Source organism: Zootoca vivipara, chromosome 2 (assembly GCF_963506605.1).
Source record: "Zootoca vivipara chromosome 2, rZooViv1.1, whole genome shotgun sequence".
NCBI classification, from domain to species: Eukaryota; Metazoa; Chordata; class Lepidosauria; order Squamata; family Lacertidae; genus Zootoca; species Zootoca vivipara.
In genome coordinates, this window is record NC_083277.1 from 88,451,827 (window position 1) to 88,471,876 (window position 20,050).

The window sequence follows — 20,050 nt, forward strand, 5'->3', positions numbered from 1 at the left end:
TTCTGCATTGGCAGCCAAGGTAGCAGGATTTAATCCTTCCTTGTTGGCTGAGTGGGAATTTAACTCAGAATTAAAGTAGCTTGCTTGTGAAATTGCAGGGGCTTTCAGAAGTCCTGTGTTCTTGTTTGAGCCTCCAGCATGGGGGCTGCCTTAAAGCCTTTGGCAAGCCTGCTCCCTCCTTCTTTAAGTTACTGATCTCAGAAAATTAAGGAGGAAGTGTGGGGAGACTTGGAAAAGATCGAGGAGGGGGGCTTAAAAGGGGAGACTTGCAAAGTACAAGGAATTTTGAAAAGTGTGGTGTGCCTCATCGCTTTTGTCATCTGGAGCCATTGGCTTGCATGAACCTCTAGTTTCCTTCGCTTTCTGCTTCTGGCACTTTTGAATCTAGATTATTAGCTCTGCATGGGCCATTAGGCTGTGCTGCTTGCTTGACTCTGCCCTCCAAACCCACCCGCTCATGCATAGAAGTGTCACTGCATTTCCTCTGTAAAATATTGGAAGGTAGGCAGCTGCCTCTTAAACCTAGCCTGTTTATAAAGAAATGGATAATTCCTTCTCCATATTCTCTTCTCCCCACACCTACCCCAATTTACTTTCTCTTGCAAGCAAGCAAATAGAAAACCGCTCAGCTTTTTCCTCTCCACTCCACTTCCCCAGTGGCACAGTCAAATGAGGGAAGCAGTCGGCAATCTTCATAGGCAAACCAAGGAAGGAGGGAGGGAGAGAGGAAGAAGACCCTTCCTTTAATAAGGGCTACTACAGAGTGAGAGAGAGAGAGAGCAGTTGCACAGCAAAGCACTGCTGGCTGGGGCAGAGAGAACCAGGCCCTCTGCAGCCATTCAGTTTCCATTTGTGCTCTTGCTTGAGGCTTGTCGGCGACACTAGGAGAAGCTACTGTGCAGCTGACCGCGTTCGCACGAACAGTAGATGTAGAAGTAAGCTTGAGTCTGGAGTGCAGGTGGGTGCTAAAAATGTTTCTTTCGACAGAACTGCAAGCATGCTAAGGGGTAGCCTAGGTTACTGAATCCTTCCCACCTTTCGATCTCTACCTACAGTCTGAAAAGCTATAGGCCTGCAATAGATATATTGTGCTTATCAGGCTTGTCTCTCAAAAGAGGCAGCCTTGAAATGATCACCTGTCTTTATTGTTCAAACAAACCCCCTTTCCTCTATATACCGTGTTTCCAAGCCACTTTTAGTGTTTTCATATCGATTTTTGATGTGCATAAAACCAGATTTGTCACTGTTGCACAACTGAGAGATCCTTTAAAAAAACAAGTGTGGGGATGAAGTCTTGCATATGAAATGTCTTTGCATATTGCTGGATGAAAAGTATATAAAAATCAGGCTCCTGCAAGCATACAGCGCTTTATAGGCAAATGTTGTTTCACAGAAAGTGGACTCTCGAGACTCACCTCTGCATCTGATTCTTTTCTTTGGAGGGCCGGTTGTATCAAAGTTTAATCTTACGCAACTCTTTCCTGTTGGGGTTCCCAGTTCTGTTTAGATACACACACAACTTTGAACCGGAGTGGAGAATCTGAAATTCCAAGCAATGCCAATAACTTGACTCTTAACTTCCTATTCACACTCATCCATCTTTGTGTCCTGGCCCTAATCTGTGGAAGGGAGATATAGGTTGGGTTCACCTTTGCCTCCAGAGAGCCTGGATGTAGATTTGGTGATGCCTGACTCTTCCCTGTTACACCAGCCTCAGGGCTTTAGTCAGGCATAAGGAATCTTTTTTATGCTGAGGGCCACATTCTTTAAAGGCTAATCTGTTGGGGGCCACATACAGGGCCACTCTATTTTGGCTCTCTCTTTTCTCTTTTACTGCTACATTCTCTCTCTCCTTCCCTACGCAGCAGGCTGCGTGTTGAGGGACAGGTTGCTTTTGTCAGGAGTCTTATTCCTTGCATAGGACTTTGTCCCCCTCTTTCTAGCCCCCCACGGCTCCCCTCTCCTCTCCCTAAGGGGTCTCTGCTCCTGTGTGCACTAGCACTGCATACAAATTGTAGTTTTGAAGCACATTCAAAACACATTCTTTCCCTCAAGGAATTCTGGGCACTGTTGTTTGGCCTTCACAGCATTACAATTCCTAGCAACCTTTAGCAAACTGCAGTGCCCAGGGTTCTTTGAGGGGAGGGACTGTGTTTTGAGTGTGCTTTAAAGGTATAGTGTGGGCACAGCCTAAATTGGGCTGAGGGCCACAGGTTGCCCACCTCTAGCTTAAGCAGATCAATAACGCCCCAGCTGTACCTTACCATTGGTAGAATATGTCCACAGGTCCTCCACAGCAATGTGTGGGACTCTCAGTAGAGGGACTGTACAGCTGCTTGCCATTCCTTAACCACCTTCACTCAGTGTGCTAAAACTTGAGGGGAAAATAGCCCGCAGACAATGGGTGGCAAGCAAGCACTCTTGCACTTTATCTGCAAAATAGGGGGTGCTTCCACGCACACCAGAGCATTGTGCTGCAGTGTTCTGTGCTGCATAGGCTGCTGCCCTGGCGGCACCTGCTGCAACAAGCTCATGCGAGAGAGGGTTGGCCCTGCCATGCAGCAATGTGAAGTGGTCAGCTTTGTGTTGATGTTTTGCACTGACACTGGCAAGAAACGAAAAGTTATCACTCAAAGAAATGAAAATCTTTAAAGGTTCTGAGGAGAGGCTGCAGGTAAAGAAAACTTGAAGTGGAACAAAGCCCTGTTGGTCTCCAGGGGCTTGGAGGGCCTTGAAAGCTGTGGCATTGGGGCTTTGGATCGAGTATGCTTGTTAGGCTTAGTTTAGCGTCCATTCAGTTACTGAAGAGGACCATATAGAAAGCCATGTGCATCTAACTGCAAGTCTCCAGACCCAGGTTAAGTTGATCAACCCCGGTTTATGAAGCCTGGATGTGCCCCCTGTTGGGTTATGCTGTGGACCAGGCATCCCCAAACTTCGGCCCTCCAGATGTTTTGGACTGCAGTTCCCATCTTCCTTGACCACTGGTCCTGTTAGCTTGGGATCATGGGAGTTGTAGGCCAAAACATCTGGAGGGCCGAAGTTTGGGGATGCCTGCTGTGGACTCTCTGAACGTGTGACGCAAGTCTTAGAGCTCTTACTTTGCAGCTGTCCTTGGTCTCTCTGCCTTGTGACTCTGACAGTTCAAGAACTGCTGAAAAGCTACCAACAATGAGCCTATTCTCCAGAGCTCAAGAGGGCAACAAAGCCCTTTAGAGGTGTCCTGCTAACGCCATAGTGTGTGCTTGTGGCGAGAGTGGTATGTGCAGTCTGGGCTTGGTACATCTCTCATTCATTTGGGCAAGTGACTCTTGAAAGGGTCATCGGGGGCTAAGCTGCACCATCATGTTTGCTCCTCTTGGGTTCTCTCCAACTGTACAACTGCTGAATGCCACCCAGTCATAAATACTACAGCAATGCCAGGCTTTTGTTTCTGTTGCTCGTCTTCAACATTGGCAAAACAAGCAATATTCATCCCAGGTTGGGTCTGCTCTCTGGAGCTGAGATTCCTAACAGGGTCATTTTGTTCAACTGTGAATTCTTCTACCAACTGAAAAGAATCTTGATTTGAGTAATCGTAGATAGAAGTTGTTGGTTGCTATAACAACACGAGCATATCTATTTGGGTGCTCACATGATCCCTGTTCCAGTTTCTAAATATAAGCCCAATCTCACACGGTATATCTGATGCCATGGAAACCAAATGTTCTGTAAAGATGCAAGGAAGAACCAAAATTTCAGCAACATGAACATTTGAGGGTGATTGATTGGGGGCTGGGGGTGGGGAGAGCTGGTCATTGCCACAATCATAAACTGCATGGTACATACAGGGCTGCCCATGGTTTGGGCATTCGTGTTGCATTAACACACTTTTCACGATGTTGTTGTATAATTTCCAAGTGTTTATCTTTTCTCCTGACCTGACCAGTATGCTATTTCATATGGAATCAGATAATTCTGGATTTATGTGCTTCAGGGATGGGAAACCTGCTTCCTCCTAGACATTTCAGACTCTCATCAGCCACAACTAGCATAGCCATTGGGGTATGATGGGAGTCTAACAGGCCACAGGTTTTCCAGGACAGCAGCTCTCCAAGTGCAAAAGGCCTTTCTTTTGCATTCCTGGTCCCTGAGGCCCTTTCTTCAAGGGGGATGCTGGGAACTGAAGTTTGGATCTTCTACATACAGAGCACATGTTCTGTCTCTGTCCTGTGGTCCTGCTCAACCCATTCAGGCACTTGGAATTATAGGCTGCGAAGGAACTAGGTCATTTAGTGCAGCTGTTTGACCTGTTTCCATTTTCCAACATCTCTTAGCAGCGCAGCCTGTGTCAGCTACATTGAACCGTGCCAAAGAGAGGAAGTTAAACGGAACCAGCTTTATCAGGCTAGAATTCTCTGGAAGACAGTAACAAGTTATATGTAATAAAAAATATGCTCAAGGTTTGCAGTCATTGTTTTGCTGGTAAATTGCAGCTAACACAACCATGCACGATTTTGAAAGGTGTTACATTTGTCTGTGGCCTGTTTTGTAACATTGTTTTCTTTTTTTTAAAAAAGTTGCCTGTTACAATGACTCATATTTTGCTTTTATTGTGCTGCTGTTATTGTATATATCAGGCACCCCCAAACTGCAGCCTTCCAGATGTTTTGGCCTACAACTCCCATGATCCCTAGATAACAGGACCAGTGGTCAGGGATGATGGGAATTGTAGCCCAAAACATCTGGAGGACCAAAGTTTGGGGATGCCCGGTATATACAGTAATACCTCTGCGAACGTCCACCTTGTATAGCGTCCATTCCAGTGAACGTCTGCTGAAAACCCAGAAGTTCTGGAACGGGTTACTTCCGGGTTTGTGACTCTTGCATGTGCATAAGCACAAACTGCTCTGCGACACGGCGCTTTGCCCTCCGTCCTTTTCGGCTAGCAGCCGGGGCTCCGGAATGGATCCCGGCCACAAAACGGGGTACGACTGTACCAGCCAGAGATCTGTCTGCATCAGAGGTAGCCAACCATCAGAAGTTACCTGCAATCTATATATATATAATATGCCCCTCCCTTCCTCCCAAAGGAGCCCAGGATGGTAAACACCAGAATTTTGAAATTATGCAATTTAAAATAAGCATATCTGTTTTGAAATGTTTTAATCTAAAAACATTTAAAAGCAATCACCTTCACAGTTAGCTAATTTACTTCAGGATCTGGACTTGCTAGTGAATAGTGCAAACTGTACCCCCTTTGCACGAATAACTGTGTCAAGTGCGCAGATGTTTCCTCATCAGGGTCCCTCTTTTTCTTGTGGGGGTTTCCTGCAGTTTGTAAATGAGAAGTGGTTTTCTCTGTTGAGTAAGGCTTGAACTTTCGCCATGGACATGCATCCTATTCAGGATGGGTCAGGAAGTCATGTGCTGCTGTCTTATGTTTCCGCAGGCAGCATAAATCTGCGGCGTCAGCTTGTGCAGCCCTAGGCATCTCCATAGGTTCACAGATGGACCACATTCACAGTTTAGCTCAGCCAGACAGTGGCTGTGTGGAAAGATGTATTATACTTTAATGAGAGCTGTGTGTGTGTGTGTGTGTGTTTGGGTGTGTCCATGATTCTCACTAAAGTGTTAGCTTTGCTAGGAAGAGCTAGAATTCAGTGTTTAAAAACTCTGGGCCAATATAATTCTCATCTATTAGACCAACATAATTAGATCTCCTTAATGTTAATCATTAAAATTACAATTCAGAATGACTCCTTTCTGGATGTCGATTTTGCAGAGGTTAGGAAGGGCAAATCAGATGCTAGGAATGCTGGAAGTAGTTAGGGGTATATAAAAGAAGGTGGGCAGGCACTGAGGTTCTCAGAAGCCAAGCTGTATATAGTTTATACCATTGAAAGTCCAGTCCAGACTTCACTTGTGTGTGAGACAATCCTCACATCAAGCTTTTCCCTGGAAGATCTAAAGGCTCAAACCAGAGTGTAATGGGGAAGGCATTCCACTGGGTACCCTGGTCCCAAATTGTTTAGGGCTTTATATACCAGCAATACTGGGTCTATACTGGGACGCAGGTGGCGCTGTGGGTTAAACCACTGAGCCTAGGGCTTGCCGATCAGAAGGTTGGTGGTTCGAATCCCTGCGACGGGGTGAGCTCCCGTTGCTCGGTCCCAGCTCCTGCCCACCTAGCAGTTCGAAAGCACGTCAAAGTGCAAGTAGATAAATAGGTACCACTCCGGCGGGGAGGTAAACGGCATTTCCGTGTGCTTCTCTGGTTCACCAGAAGCGGCTTTGTCATGCTGGCCACATGACCCGGAAGCTGTACGCCGGCTCCCTCGGCCAATAACGCGAGATAAGCGCCCCAACCCCAGAGTCAGTCACGACTGGGCCTAATGGTCAGGGGTCCCTTTACCTTTACCTTTAATTTATGAAGGGAATGGTTGAACCAGCCATGTGATACTGCCAGCATCGTTGCTATTAGAAATTCCAGACATCACTCAGTTTGTAAAAAATGTCACAGCCAATATGTTTATTGGGGTCCCTTTACCTTTCCCTATACCAGTAATAAAACCATGAACATTGCTGGGCCACTGACAAACAACTAATGCAGTTCTTTCAACATAAGGCATGGGTGAGCATCCCTAGGGTCACCACTGAGCACCCTGGCTGATGTGTTCTATACTAGCTACAGCTTCCGGACTTAGCACAGGGGAAAGCCCACATACAGAGCATCATGGTGGTCTAACTAGGAGGTTGCAAATGTATGGACCGCAGTAGTCAGGCTATTCATTTTTTTCTTAGATTTATATCCCACCTGGACAATCCAAGGCAGTGCTCATGTGGTTCTCAGGCCATCACCCATCCAGGCACTGGCCAGAGCTACATAAACCAACCCTGCGTCAAATATTCTCCAAACACGTTCACATGGAATTGGGGCATTTGGCAGGGCTGAAACGGTTCCTTGCATCCTCCCCTACGTTGAACCTGTCCTCTGGTTTTCACCTCCACTCCCAGCAGCAGTTCTTGTGTCACTTTCCCCTGCTAGTGGCCTCCTCACATTCCTGTGATTGTAACACACTGCCAGTTCCTCTGCAGCATGCACACAGCCAATCGGAGCTGCCTATGTAGTGACATCACAAAGTCAATTCAGAGTGAATGTGGAAAGCTATGCTCTCTGTTGAGATGCTGGAGGGAAAGCTGTGGTGCAAACATTCTTGTTCTCAGTCTTGCCCTGAGAAAATGGTTAAAAGTGAAGCATTTGTTTATAGGGTGCTGGGGGTGTACATGGGGAAAGAAGTGTTCTTTAGTTCAAAACTAATAAGTACAGCTTGTCCTCTATATGCCAGATCCCACGTCCTCACAGTGCCCATTTGGCCATGTGAGTTTATGTTTCACTTTGTAGCCCTGAACACAAGCCGGGTCAATCTTTGTACAAAGGGTTGGCTTGATGTAAGTTCAAGGGAAAAGTTCCCCAGAGAGACAGAAATAGGGGACATGGGAGGCCAGAGAGGCTACGACTGAACCAAGGGAAGCTTGACAAAGCGGTCCTTGTTTGTCCTGTCTGTGCATGAGGAGCAGTTGGTCAGTGGTACAGACCCTCGCTTTGTGCTCCCCATCACCTACACAGACATTTGAAAGCTGGCAGAGGAAAAGACTTTCCAGAAGCTTCACATCTGGAAAGCTTCTAGAATGGGTCCTTTTGATTTCCAAAGAACAAAATTGAGGGAAGGGAAGTGCTGAAGTGTTTGACACACACACACACACACACCCCTCTGACCCTTGCCCTTCCTCTGAGTTTTGATACTGGACACTGGCTCATTACTCACACACAAAGCAGAACAAGCAGTGGGTAATTTCCTCACTCCATCTCACAGAGGGAGAACTAGTTTGTGACCAGCTCCAGCTTGGGACTTAATTTCTACAAAGGACTTGGGCAAAATCACCAATGGTAAGATGGCATTATTTGGAGAAGAGCCAGATGCACTGATAAATGTTTATATTTGCAGATATAAATGTTTTACACCCTTCCATTTTGAAGCTTGGCCATAATTATATCTTTGGTCACCTTCATCCTCTTGAGCTTCTCTTTGATGCTGAGCGAGTCTGGGAAGGGCATGGGGAACTTGATGGAGTTCCAAGATTCGTCGTTATGTAACTCTTAGTGGTTTGGCTGAAAGAAACCAGAATGTCTGAAGGGGCAGGATATAGCTAATTTTCTTAATCGTTAAAAACGTTCGCACATAGAAAAAGAAGACATCTCTCAGAGCAGCTTTAATGAGTGCCTAACGCTTCATCCATTAAATTGTTACAATGCAGCCAGCCAAGCCCTGGCATTTGAAAAAAGAAAAAGAAATCACTAGGTCTTGCTAAATGAAGGTAAGGGAGAAATCCTGAGAGTCTGTGTGTGGGAGAGTAGATTTCTTTTTTCTTTTTTCATTTTGGGAAAAACACAACCAAATGTTGGAGCAAGTGTATTTATTAACAAGAAGCTGATGATAAAGCAAAAGATCTTCTTGGGCTCCTAGTATGACATTTTGACTGAGAACAGTGAAGAAGGACCAGCTTGTATATTTTTCTGCAACTGTTATGGCTGCCCAACTACAGCTAACTGCCACGATTCCATAGACCTTATCTGTATAGGAATAATAGCAGGGCAGAATATAAATGTTATAGTAGTCATCATAAGTATGTAAGTGTAGCAACACCACATAACATATCCCCTGCAGTGTTTCACTGTGAGCATTAAAACTAAGCACACTACTGGATATTTACGTGCAGTAACCTGCACAAGAGCCCATTTCAGCCAAGTAACAGAGGAATTGCATGAAAATCTGTACAGTAGATCTACAGTACAGTAGATCTTCACAAAACAAAACAAAAGTGCATGTGGTTTTGGGCACAGTTCGTCCTTCCTTCCAAACTCACTGTATTCATTTCTGCTTGGGTGAATTCATTGTCTGTAGCAAATTACTGTGGGTAGCACCTTTTGGGGTGTGTGTGTGTGTGTGTGTGTGTGTGTGTGTGTGTGTGTGAATCCAAATATATCAAATGGTTTGCAAATTCTGTGGAATGGACATACTTCTGCATTGATATTTGGTGTGTGTCTTGAAGATGAAGGTTACGTTTGGGCAGGCTTACACAACAACTTTTTTTGTGGGCTACAGAAGCAAACAGAGCATGGTTTTTAAGGTGGTATATGTGATTCTCAACTACCCTGTCTAAAAATTAATAATCTGTGATCTCTGCTGGAATGCTTCTAAGAATGAAGCTGCTTTAACAACTGCATGCGAAAATATCATAGCAAATTTATATCCAGCCATCACAAATCTCTGTAAAATTTTATCTTTAAGTTTGGGACAAAAGCTAGAATCCTTTTTCTGAGTTCATTTCAAGCCAAAGCATGGCTGTTCCCAAGGGAGATGAATGTATCGGTGACTAAATGTATATTATACAAAGCTTTCAATATACTGTACTCAGGGGAACATATGCCTCAGAACAGAACTGAAGCTTATTTTCAAAGTCAGGGTTGAATCTGGATCATTTGTGTAGTAGTTTTTTTGGGCATGTACAACATGTCCTTCCTACATGCTGAGTACCCACAGCCAGCTTCCAAATGTGGGATTAGAAGATACAGGCTTTCTTGCTCAGAAGAATTTTCACACGCAGTTGAGCCCCAAAACACCTTGCTCTAGACTTTCGGAAGTGTAGCTGATAAATGCATCCAAGAGTAACATTCTTAGGAGGAAAATAAAAAATTCCTTCAGTAGCACCTTAAAGACCAACTAAGTTTATATTTTGGTATGAGCTTTTGTGTGCATGCACACTTCTTCAGATACCTGAAGAAGTGTGCATGCACACGAAAGCTCATACCAAAATATAAACTTAGTTGGTCTTTAAGGTGCTACTGAAGGAATTTTTTTATTTTGCTTCGACTCAGACCAACACGGCTACCTACCTGTAACTAGATTCTTAGGAGGAACCACCCAGTGGAGCAGCAGTGCCGCATTGCCTCCTTTTCCCCTGGCAACATGTTGGAAAACAAGAATGTTCAACATGACATGATCACTTACGTAGTTGAACCTTCAGCTTATGAGTTGTTGTTTTGTTGCATATTACTGTGGTAGAGAGAAAGAGGAGAGTACACGGGGTTGTTAAGTAGCATATAGTCCAGGGAGAGCCCGTGTGGTGCCCTCCAGATGTTGTTGGACTACACTTCCCACCACCCCTGACCACTGGTCATGCTGGCTAGGGCTGATGGGTGTTGGAGACCAACAAAGTCTGGAGGGCACCAGGTGTAGTTTCTACCTTGATTTCTTGCCATCCCAGCTGTTCACACATTGCTCACTGGATTCCTCCTGGAGCGGAAATCCTTTCCCATGTCAGCTTGGAAGTTGTATACAACTTCAGTAGCAATCTCTGAAACAGAATATTTTCTCTTAGCTGGCTGATGTATAGTTCAGCTATTTGGCACACAGGCACAGCCCCCATATGGTGCTTTTGGGAAATGCATCTTACCGTATGTATAGATGGAGCTGTGTGCAAGAGGGAGAGACAGAGACAGAGACGGACGGAGACGAAGGGAGGGAGGGTGGGTTGGAGGAACTCTCACACACAAGTATTTTGTACAGAAAGCTAGATTGTTCATGGACAGATGTTCACAGATGGGTGCTAACAAAGTACAAAATTGCCATTGCTAAATAAATAGACAAAGAATTATTTTTGGTACTGTAACTCGCCTGCGCTGTAGCTTTTGTAGTGTTGGATTATGCAGATTTTACTACTACATGTTGTCTTGCAGCTTTGTCTGCTCAGCTTGTAGAAAGCTGGGATCCTGAGATACAGGAGCGTGATCTTGTTGCAGTGGGCTCCAGGTCACAGTGAAAATGTTTCTGAGAACGGTTCCTGTCAATTATTTCCCCCTATCCTCACATGAGAAAGTGGGTTTCCCTATTGTGCAACCCATGGGTCAACCCTACTGCTCCTGTCTTCTCCTGCCCTTGCTAGTTAGTCCTCTGCCAAATAACACAGTCCTTGTCTACCAGTTGCCTCCAGGTGCCCAAATATTAATTAGAAGGTATTTTTCTCATCATTGGCCATGGCAGTCTGTTTAACCTCCAGCTATCCTGCTGTGGAGCCTCAAAGTTCTCCCCCAGCTTTTCACACCTTCCTGTTTATAATTGCACCCAGTGGCATTTGCATGTTCAAGATACTTCGCTCATAGAAGAATATACCTCACCTGATGAGTTGTAGCTGGCCAGGTGAACTGACTGCTGAATAGTGCTGTGCTTGAGGTAGTGCTGTGCTGAATTTTCGTGAGGGGAGGAACTGTAGCTTAGTGCAGGGTTTCCCACATTTCGGGCTCCAGCTGTTTTTGGACTACAATTGCCCTCATCTCAGTGTCTGGAGGCAGTTGGAGGTTGGATGGCAGCTAACAGATTGAGGTTGAATCCTGACAAGACAGAAGTACTGTTTGTGGGGGACAGGAGGCAGGCAGGTGTAGGGGACTCCCTGGTCCTGAATGGGGTAACTGTGCCCCTGAAGGACCAGGTGCGCAGCCTGGGAGTCATTTTGGACTCATAGCTGTCCATGGAGGCGCAGGTTAATTCTGTATCCAGGGCAGCTGTTTATCAGCTCCATCTGGTACGCAGGCTGAGACCCTACCTGCCCGCGGACTGTCTCGCCAGAGTGGTGCATGCTCTAGTTATCTCTCGCTTGGACTACTGCAATGCGCTCTACATGGGGCTACCTTTGAAGGTGACCCCGGAAACTACAATTAATCCAGAATGCAGCAGCTAGACTGGTGACTGGGAGCAGCCACCGAGACCACATAACACCTGTCTTGAAAGACCTGCATTGGCTCCCAGTACGTTTCCGAGCACAATTCAAAGTGTTGGTGCTGACCTTTAAAACCCTAAATGGCCTTGGTCCAGTATACCTGAAGGAGCGTCTCCACCCCCATCGTTCTGCCCGGACACTGAGGTCCAGCACCGAGGGCCTTCTGGTGGTTCCCTCACTGCGAGAAGCAAAGCTACAGGGAACCAGGCAGAGGGCCTTCTTGGTAGTGGCACCCGCCCTGTGGAACGCCCTCCCATCAGAGGTCAGAGATATAAACAACTACCTGACATTTAGAAAATACCTAAAGGCAGCTCTGTTTAGGGAAGTTTTTAATCTGTGATATTTGATGTATTTTAATGTTTGTTGGAAGCCACCAGAGTGGCAGGGGAAGCCCAGCCAGATGGGCGGGGTATAAATAATAAATTATTATTATTATTATTACTTCCCTTCAAAATGCCACTGAAGTACAGTGGCACCTCGAGTTACGAACGCTTCGGGTTACAAACTCCACAAACCCGGAAGTAGGTGGTTGCGAACTTTGCCCCGGGATACGAACGCAATTCCTCTTCCAGGGCCGCAGGAGGCCTATGTAGGGAATGTGTGCCTCAGGTTAAGAACGCTTCGGGTTAAGAACGGACTTCCAGAACGAATTAAGTTCATAACACGAGGTGCCACTTACATATGTCTGATGTGGAGTTTGAGTCTAACAACATCTGGGGCTCCACAGGTTCCCCATCCCTGGTGTAGATGGACTGACTCACTGTAAGGCAGCTACCTGTGTATTTCAGACTGACTGAATAACAGTAACTTCCCAAGCCTAAAGTTTCAGCCTTTTTTTTTAAAACCTCTTCTTTTCCCACTTCATCAGTGGAAAGGGTTTTGAAGCTGTCAGCTGGGGGCTCATTCTTGAAGGGTGATGTGGTGTTTGCCCATTCTTTGGGGATACGTTTGTATTGGGGGAGAGAAAGGGTTAATAGGTTGACCAATAAGAAAGCCTGGAGGCGGAGCCTACCTGATTTTGAGAGTTAGTTCAGTTGGTTCTTTTGGGAGGGTAGATAGAGGAGTTAGAGTGAGTTAGAGACAGGGACAAGACTGAGAGGGAATAGAGCAGGCATCCCCAAACTTTGGCCCTGTAGATGTTTTGGACTACAATTCCCATCTTCCCCGACCACTGGTCCTGTTAGCTAGGGATCATGGGAGTTGCAGGCCAAAACATCTGGAGGGCCGCAGTTTGGGGATGCCTGGAATAGAGTGACAGCGTTTCGAATATATTTTAAACTTTAATCTTCATTGTTAACTCTACCTGACTGAGACTCAATACTTCACCGGGGAACCCTGGGTTTTTGCCACAAAATTGGCGACAGTGGAAGAATAAAGTACTGTAGTGGTGTACAGGTCAATAGTGACACGATCAGGGTATCACGCCACAGGTGACTAGGTGTTCAATACTCCCTGCCCTGCCTCCTAGCTGTTGCCAACTTGAAGCAAGGAGAACGAGCCTCTGGCGTTAGTAAAGTATAGCCGAGGCAGAGAGGTTCAATCATTGCTGGAAGTCAAAGGCCAAGGCAGTGGCACTGCTTGGAGGAAGAGAAGAGCTCAAGTTTATCAGAGTCCCCACTTAATGTAATCCCAGACAGTGGGATGTAGCCTTGGCGACAGTGAACTATCCAATGGTTTTCTGAATGCCGACTTAGGTGTGGAGACCTGAAAAACACCTGGGAATTGTATGGCGGCATTGTGTGCAGGAACAGCGTCGGCTTATGTGTGGTGCATACTTTTGCAATGAGTAATGCTGTTATGCTACTATGATAATGAGACTTAGGGGCTTTGGTGTTACCTCTTTGCTGTTCCGTCGTTGACCTACTCATTTGGGCAGCTTCTTCCCCCGAGGCATATTGTTGGAGCAGGGCCGCATTACGGCGTACGTCACCCCTGACTGGTCAGAGAAGAGCTCGTTCTAAGATTCCCAGCTGTGTGTACACGGCCAAAAGCTATTCATGCACAGCTGCTTGTCATCGTCTTGGAGCCTTGCCCAGGCTTTTCTCTGCTCTGCACCTTGCTGTTTCTAGCCATTGCGATTACATAAGGAAGTTTATAGGATAGTGAGCTGGAGATCTAATTGGGTTGCCTCCTCCACCCGGTTCCTGCTAAAACGAGGGCAGTGTAATGGGAGTGTCATTCAGATTTGCTCCTAATGACTCTCTGTCCCCATGTGATCAGGGCAGAGCATCAAATGTGTGGCTACAAGGCTAGGGTGCGATGGGAACTGTGGGTGTCAAAGAGACCATTAGCTGAGGCTGCGTGTGTATGTGTACACATGAATATATGTACACACAGCCTGCTTGAGATAAGTGGTTCTCCTAATTGCAGTGCCTTGCTTTTTTACCATACAAGTTGTTGTTATTTGAATTTATAGACCTCCCTATACCCAATGGTCTCAGGGCAGTACTGGGGGGTCTCAGGGCTGTTCAGTGGCATAGTGCTGTTTTCCCCTGAGTTACAGTATCAGCCTTCCCCAACCTGGTGTCCTCCAGATGTTTTGAATAGCAACTTCCATCAGCCCCAGCTAGCATGGCCAATTATGAGGGAAGATGGGAGTTGTAATCCAACAACATCTAGAGGACACTGGTTGGGGAAGGGTAGTGTAAGTATTTGAGTGTGCCTTCTGTTGGTGGTTTGCTTATTCCTACTGCAGCTGTTCTCAGTTCTCACTGCCTCCACTTCTCCTTCCATGCTTCTCTGGCCACAATAAAATTCCCTGGTGGCCATTTGAGAAGCCAGGCCTCCAGGGTCATTTGCCACAGGATTCCAGAGTGTTGGCTGGACCTAGGGGCAAAATGCCGAACTTAATCTCAAGATTTGATAATTTCCCCCAAAGCTTGGAGCTCTAGAATTTTAAATCCTTGTCCTTTATTGCTTCTGCAGGTTTGATTACGACAAGAAAATTTAAATGGCAAGGTGGTGTTGGACACAAAGTTGGTTGATTTGGAGAGGCTTTTTTAAAAATCCTCTTCCAGAAGCCAAAAGGACACCTTACCTATGTTGACAGCCATTGTATGTTTATAGGATTGAATACCACCAGCCAAATATACCATATATTCCGGCATATAAGACGACTGGGCATATAAGACGACCCCCAACTTTTCCAGTTAAAATATAGTTTGGGATATACTCGCCGTATAAGAAATACGACCCGGCGTATAAGACAACCCCCGACTTTTGAGAAGATTTTCCTGGGTTAAAAAGTAGTCTTATACGCAGGAATATACAGTACTTTATTTTTCCGTGTATAAGACGGGTTTTTTAAAAACCAAAAAATTAGATTTAAAATTGGGGCTCGTCTTATACACAGGTAGTGCTGAGGGGTGTTTTCTTAATTTGGAGTACCCAAAAATAGGGGGCATCTTATACATGGGGGCATCTTATACACGGAAAAATATGGTACTGGTGATAATGAAATAATGTTGGACAATCAACATAATTGAGGAGCACCATTAGGTTGTGGGGGGGAATTCCATTTGCCATAGTGTGTTTTCGCCTTTGCTGATAATTTTCATCATGCTTGTTCTTACAGATGTGTATTACAGTCAAACCTCGGTTGTTGAACATAATCCATTCCAGAAGCCTGTTTGGCTTCTGAAATGTTCGATAACTGAGGCGCGGCTTCCGATTGGTTGCAGGAGCTTTCTGCACTCAAGTGGAAGCCGCGTTGCACGTTTGGCTTCCGAAAAATGTTCAAAAACCAGAACACTTACTTCCGGGTTTTCGGTGTTCGGGAGCCGCAATGTTCCAAAATGGAGGCGTCCAGGAGCCGAGGATTGACAGTATAGGTGTTCAATTGGTGTACTGGTAGCATGTTGTGTTTATAATAATGATTTGTATAACAGCATATCTATATAACAGAATAGCTGTCTATCTATGAGCCTAGTATGGACACAGAATCTGCTTATATGATTAATTCTCCTTGGAGACAGTGTTCTGTATTTCTGTTTCCCAAAAGTCACATGCAATGATATGTTGGATTGTCAAAGCTACAATACTGGCTCCACGACATTCCACCATCTTCCCTGCCCTTAGGGAACGTCTGTGCTTTACAGAAGATAGTCTGAATACATTTCCCAGGCTGCAGATGGGAAGATAATTGGGGTGTTTGGGTTTTTAGGAGTGTTTACCTCTCCTATTTCCCATATCTTACCACCAGGAATAATAAAAGATACCTCAGAATTTCATACTGTACCTGTTCTGTCCAATCTTTTTATCATCATCTGGAAGCAAGTTTTAACAGGCTTTTTCTGTTGTCCTGTCATCAGAAACCTAGGAAGGTCATACCTCAAGTCGGAGAAGACACTCAAAATGGCCACCTCCCACCCGGCTGGCAGAGTTATATGTCTCCCCAGGGACGAAGGTACTACGTGAACACTTTCACCAATGGTAAGCTTCATTTATGTGATCCTTTTATGCGTAAATGTTTATCTCCTCTGAATTCTCTAAAAACTTAAGGCAGCTAATAATTTTTACTTAATTAAAAAAAATAGCTTGAAATTTTTCCAGTTTCTCATTCAGATTCCAATCCTGACACATTTTAGGCCTGGGTTTCTAGTATTTCCTCTTCTGCTCTCAAGTGACCACATAGTCTTAATTTGGATTCTGCAGAAGAATAAGCTCACTTTTGTTCAAGACGATAACCCCAGGGGATGGAAGTTCATAAAAGGTCAAGAGGTTTTAAGCAAGCAACCATCAGCTTGAAATAGCAGTTACTTTGCTGCTGCTGGGATAGTCAGGACTTGGAGCTGATTTTGATAGATTTTTGCATTATTGTGGACAGAATGGACATGCTTGCGGTCCCTGGGAACCTCTGTTCCTTGTAGACATAGGAGCAGTCTTGTCCTCTTCCTTGTTCTTCTCCACCACCTCCTCTTCCTTCATTTCCATACTGCCATGTCCACGTCCACCTCTTCCTCCTCCTCCTTCTCAGCCTCCACCCCCATGGTAGATCCATCCACCACTTGGGGGAAATGAGCCAAATTTCCAAAGGAGGGGTGTGGGTGAATGGACCAGAGCCAGGAATTTAGTGGGATACGTTTTCGTGATACCTTATCCCAGGCTTTTGGAATAAGCAACTTTGGATTCTGACCTGGCATCCACCTTACAAATTAGCAGAATGATTGGCCCCCAATCCTGGGCCTTGTTAAGGTATGTCTGTGGGAACTTTGAGTGTTGGTATTTCTTCTGGGACGGTGTCTCAACACTGTAGTAGTGCTCTGTGCAAGTTACTTTGAGTGTGTGTGTTTCATTGTTGCCTTTGGGCATTTATGGATAGGGAATTCATTCCATCCCCAGAAGGGACAAGACTACGGGCTGGAATAGCCCTAATCACATGGAATTACCAAATAAATAACACTATGGGCCATGAGCCTGAAATAATCATTAAAAAGTCTGTGGGGCTGTGATGTTTTGCAACCATGGGTATCATTTTGAAATATGGCCTGCCCCTTTTAAAATAAAGGACGTTTGGAAACTTTGACTTCCCCAAGCATCAGCGCAGGAAATCCGTAATGCCTTACGTGTCCATTCAGGGGGTTTTCTTTGTGGTTTAGCTAAATCTTCATCACACCAGAAGTGACTGACTGACCGATCCTTTGCTATGGAAATTTGCACGAGACACAAGCAGGATTTAAAACTGTGTTGCAACAGGGTGCAAACCCACCCACCCCCAACTTTGGTCGGGATTGTTTGCCACACATTCCATGAAGAATTAATATCACCCAAACAGTGAGAATTTCTGCTTCGAGCTGGGCCCTTAGCAGCTGCTCCCATTTTCCAAACGTGTAGTGCCTGGGATTGCATCCTACAGGGAGGGAGATGACAGCTAAATTAGGTTTTGAATTTTACAGGAGTCCATGACAAATTATTTATGTTCAAACAATAAAGCTCTCCTTCTAATTGACAGTTCTCTGTTTGCATTGTAGCATGTCCCCTTCTCCCCATACTTTCACAACCGACTAATATAAAGTAGACACTCTTAATTTACTTGTATTGAGCCATGTGGTTTCTGCTTCCTTCTTTTTAGGATCAGATACATAGCCAAATAACGCATTTGTCTTTTGGTGACACCTCACATTCCACAAGGGCTCTGATCTCTTAGCCTAATGCTTTCTAGGCATTAATGAATTGCAACTTCTGTTTCAGGCTTTTTGTTATTCTTTGTCATCAAACATAGGCGGGGTGGAACCAAAGTTTTGTTTTGGTTTTTGGTAGAAGAGATTTCCTTTTAAGCAAGCAAGTTAAATGTTGTGCTGTAATGTATTTATTTGTTACTCTTACACCCGCCCTTCCTCCTGCTGGAGCTTGGTGTGAGGTAATAGGGTACCTGTCCCAGGTGCAAGCCAGATCGAGAATGAAAAGTAGCCATCAAAGAACATGATGACAGTAATTAGAATTGTATTACGTATGGGACAGCTGCATATTCCTGCATTGCGGGGGGTTGGACTAGAATGATCCTCGGGGTCCCTTCCAACTCTGCAATTCTATGATTCCATGATTTTCAGCATGGAAATACTGGATAGATTTTCAGGGCAGGAGAAAAAAAGATGTCACCTTACTTGGAGGCTTAGTGGGGGCAGCTGGACAAGCAGAGCAGCACTGTGGCAGCTTCTTATTACTCCTGCTGAACTCAGCAAATCACATTCAGCCCTTGAGCAGTCTTAACTGAGAAGGAGAAAACAAGGGGGGGGGTGACTCTGGCCATCTGCTGCAAATCTGATCATAACAGGCAGCATTTCTTTCTTTATTTTACTTTTTTGAACGGCAGCTCTGAGCAGGAATAGCCTACCTGAGCAGTAACAACTAGGGAATTTCAGCAGCAGTGCCCTTGAGGGTCTACAAACCTGCCTTAGATATTACCGGTAGCAAACTTTCATTTCTCCCATATGCCCCTGTATTGCTAGTTATAAACATAGCTAAAGCACTAATGAGTGCAAAGAAGCACTGAAGGACTGTGTACGATTATTTCTCCGATTCTACATTAACTGACGAAGCCAATGGCCCTTTTCAAATTTGTTTGAATATACTATGCAAATTGACCATAGTTTAATCGAATTCACCTCAGATATATGGCAGACCTGCTTCTGATTTACCCAGCATCCTTTGGATGGGCTTATTGGTCGATTCAAGAACTGTAAGGCCAGGGCTTAGACTTAAAGTGAGAATTTTATTGGATTTGGGTACAGCATGGATTTCCGCCCCCACCCCACCCCTGCTCACATTCTTGTGAAGACATCACCTTCTAAGAAGTTTTATTTGGTTATAACCTGTAGTAGTAGTAGTAGTAATAATTATTATTATTTAAAAAGTGATTCAGTCCGAAATTTAATTGAGACTTTCTGTTTGTGATGAGGAACAGAGAAAGTCAAAACTGCAAAGAGCAAGCTCTCCCCCCCCCATCACACTTGATAAAAATTTTCCTTGTCAAAGAATTCTGAAACAGAGGTGCTGACATTCAAAACAAAAATCATCAACAGAAAAAAGAAGCACCGTGATTTGTGGAATGTGCTGCAACATACACCCTTATGAAAGTTCTCAGTTGCCCCCTTCACTTTCACATTTTTTGAGGTAAACTTCTTTTCATTTCATAACAAATGTGTACTGTATTTTCTCCAGATTTCCAATTTCCAGCCATAGCTAGGCATTCCATTTGCCAGTTCTCTGTATATTGACATGAATGCAGGTGCTGAAAGAGGAAAGTGGACAAATTATACATAAAAGAAGCTCCATGCACATTTGCTGCTTCAGTGAGGTCACACACACACACACCCGTCCCTGCACTGCATTTGCATGTTGCTCTACACACCAGAGTGGTGAAGACGTCTCCACCTGATCTGTATTATCTGCTGGGTTTCCCTGCAACTGCAGCCCCCCTGAACTTTTATCTCAAAAAACCTCAGCTTAACCAAAGTTTATGTTTTCAAATCGCATGGAAGCTGGTTTGAAGGAAAACATCAGGCAGGAGTATTCCTCCAGAGACGACAGGATAGATATGGATTGTGGCTAATGTCATGTATACATGGTTCCACTGTGCTTTCCTGAGAACATTTTTCTAATGAAACTTGAACTTTTTTTGGGTGTGTGTGTGTTTTTTTTAAAAAATATAGATTTTAATGAGAAAAAGCAAGTTGGGGATCCCAGCAATAGCAAATTGATACTTTCCCTTTCCCGCACCTCTCTCCTCTGTTTC

General features: G+C 44.9%; 1 protein-coding gene across 2 annotated transcripts in view; it reads left to right on the forward strand.

Annotated features, from left to right (window-relative positions):
- Positions 1 to 20,050, forward strand: part of GAS7 (growth arrest specific 7) — a 142,687-nt gene that overhangs the window by 45,556 nt on the left and 77,081 nt on the right. Inside the window, exons 1-2 of one of the 2 annotated variants that reach the window (XM_035104614.2) lie at positions 980 to 7,930; positions 16,128 to 16,248. In XM_035104614.2, coding sequence (XP_034960505.1) covers positions 7,928 to 7,930; positions 16,128 to 16,248 — 124 coding nt within the window. In that variant the 5' untranslated portion in view covers positions 980 to 7,927. Of the gene's footprint in view, positions 1 to 979; positions 7,931 to 16,127; positions 16,249 to 20,050 lie in introns of those variants that run through there. The other variant, XM_035104613.2, reaches the window with a different exon arrangement.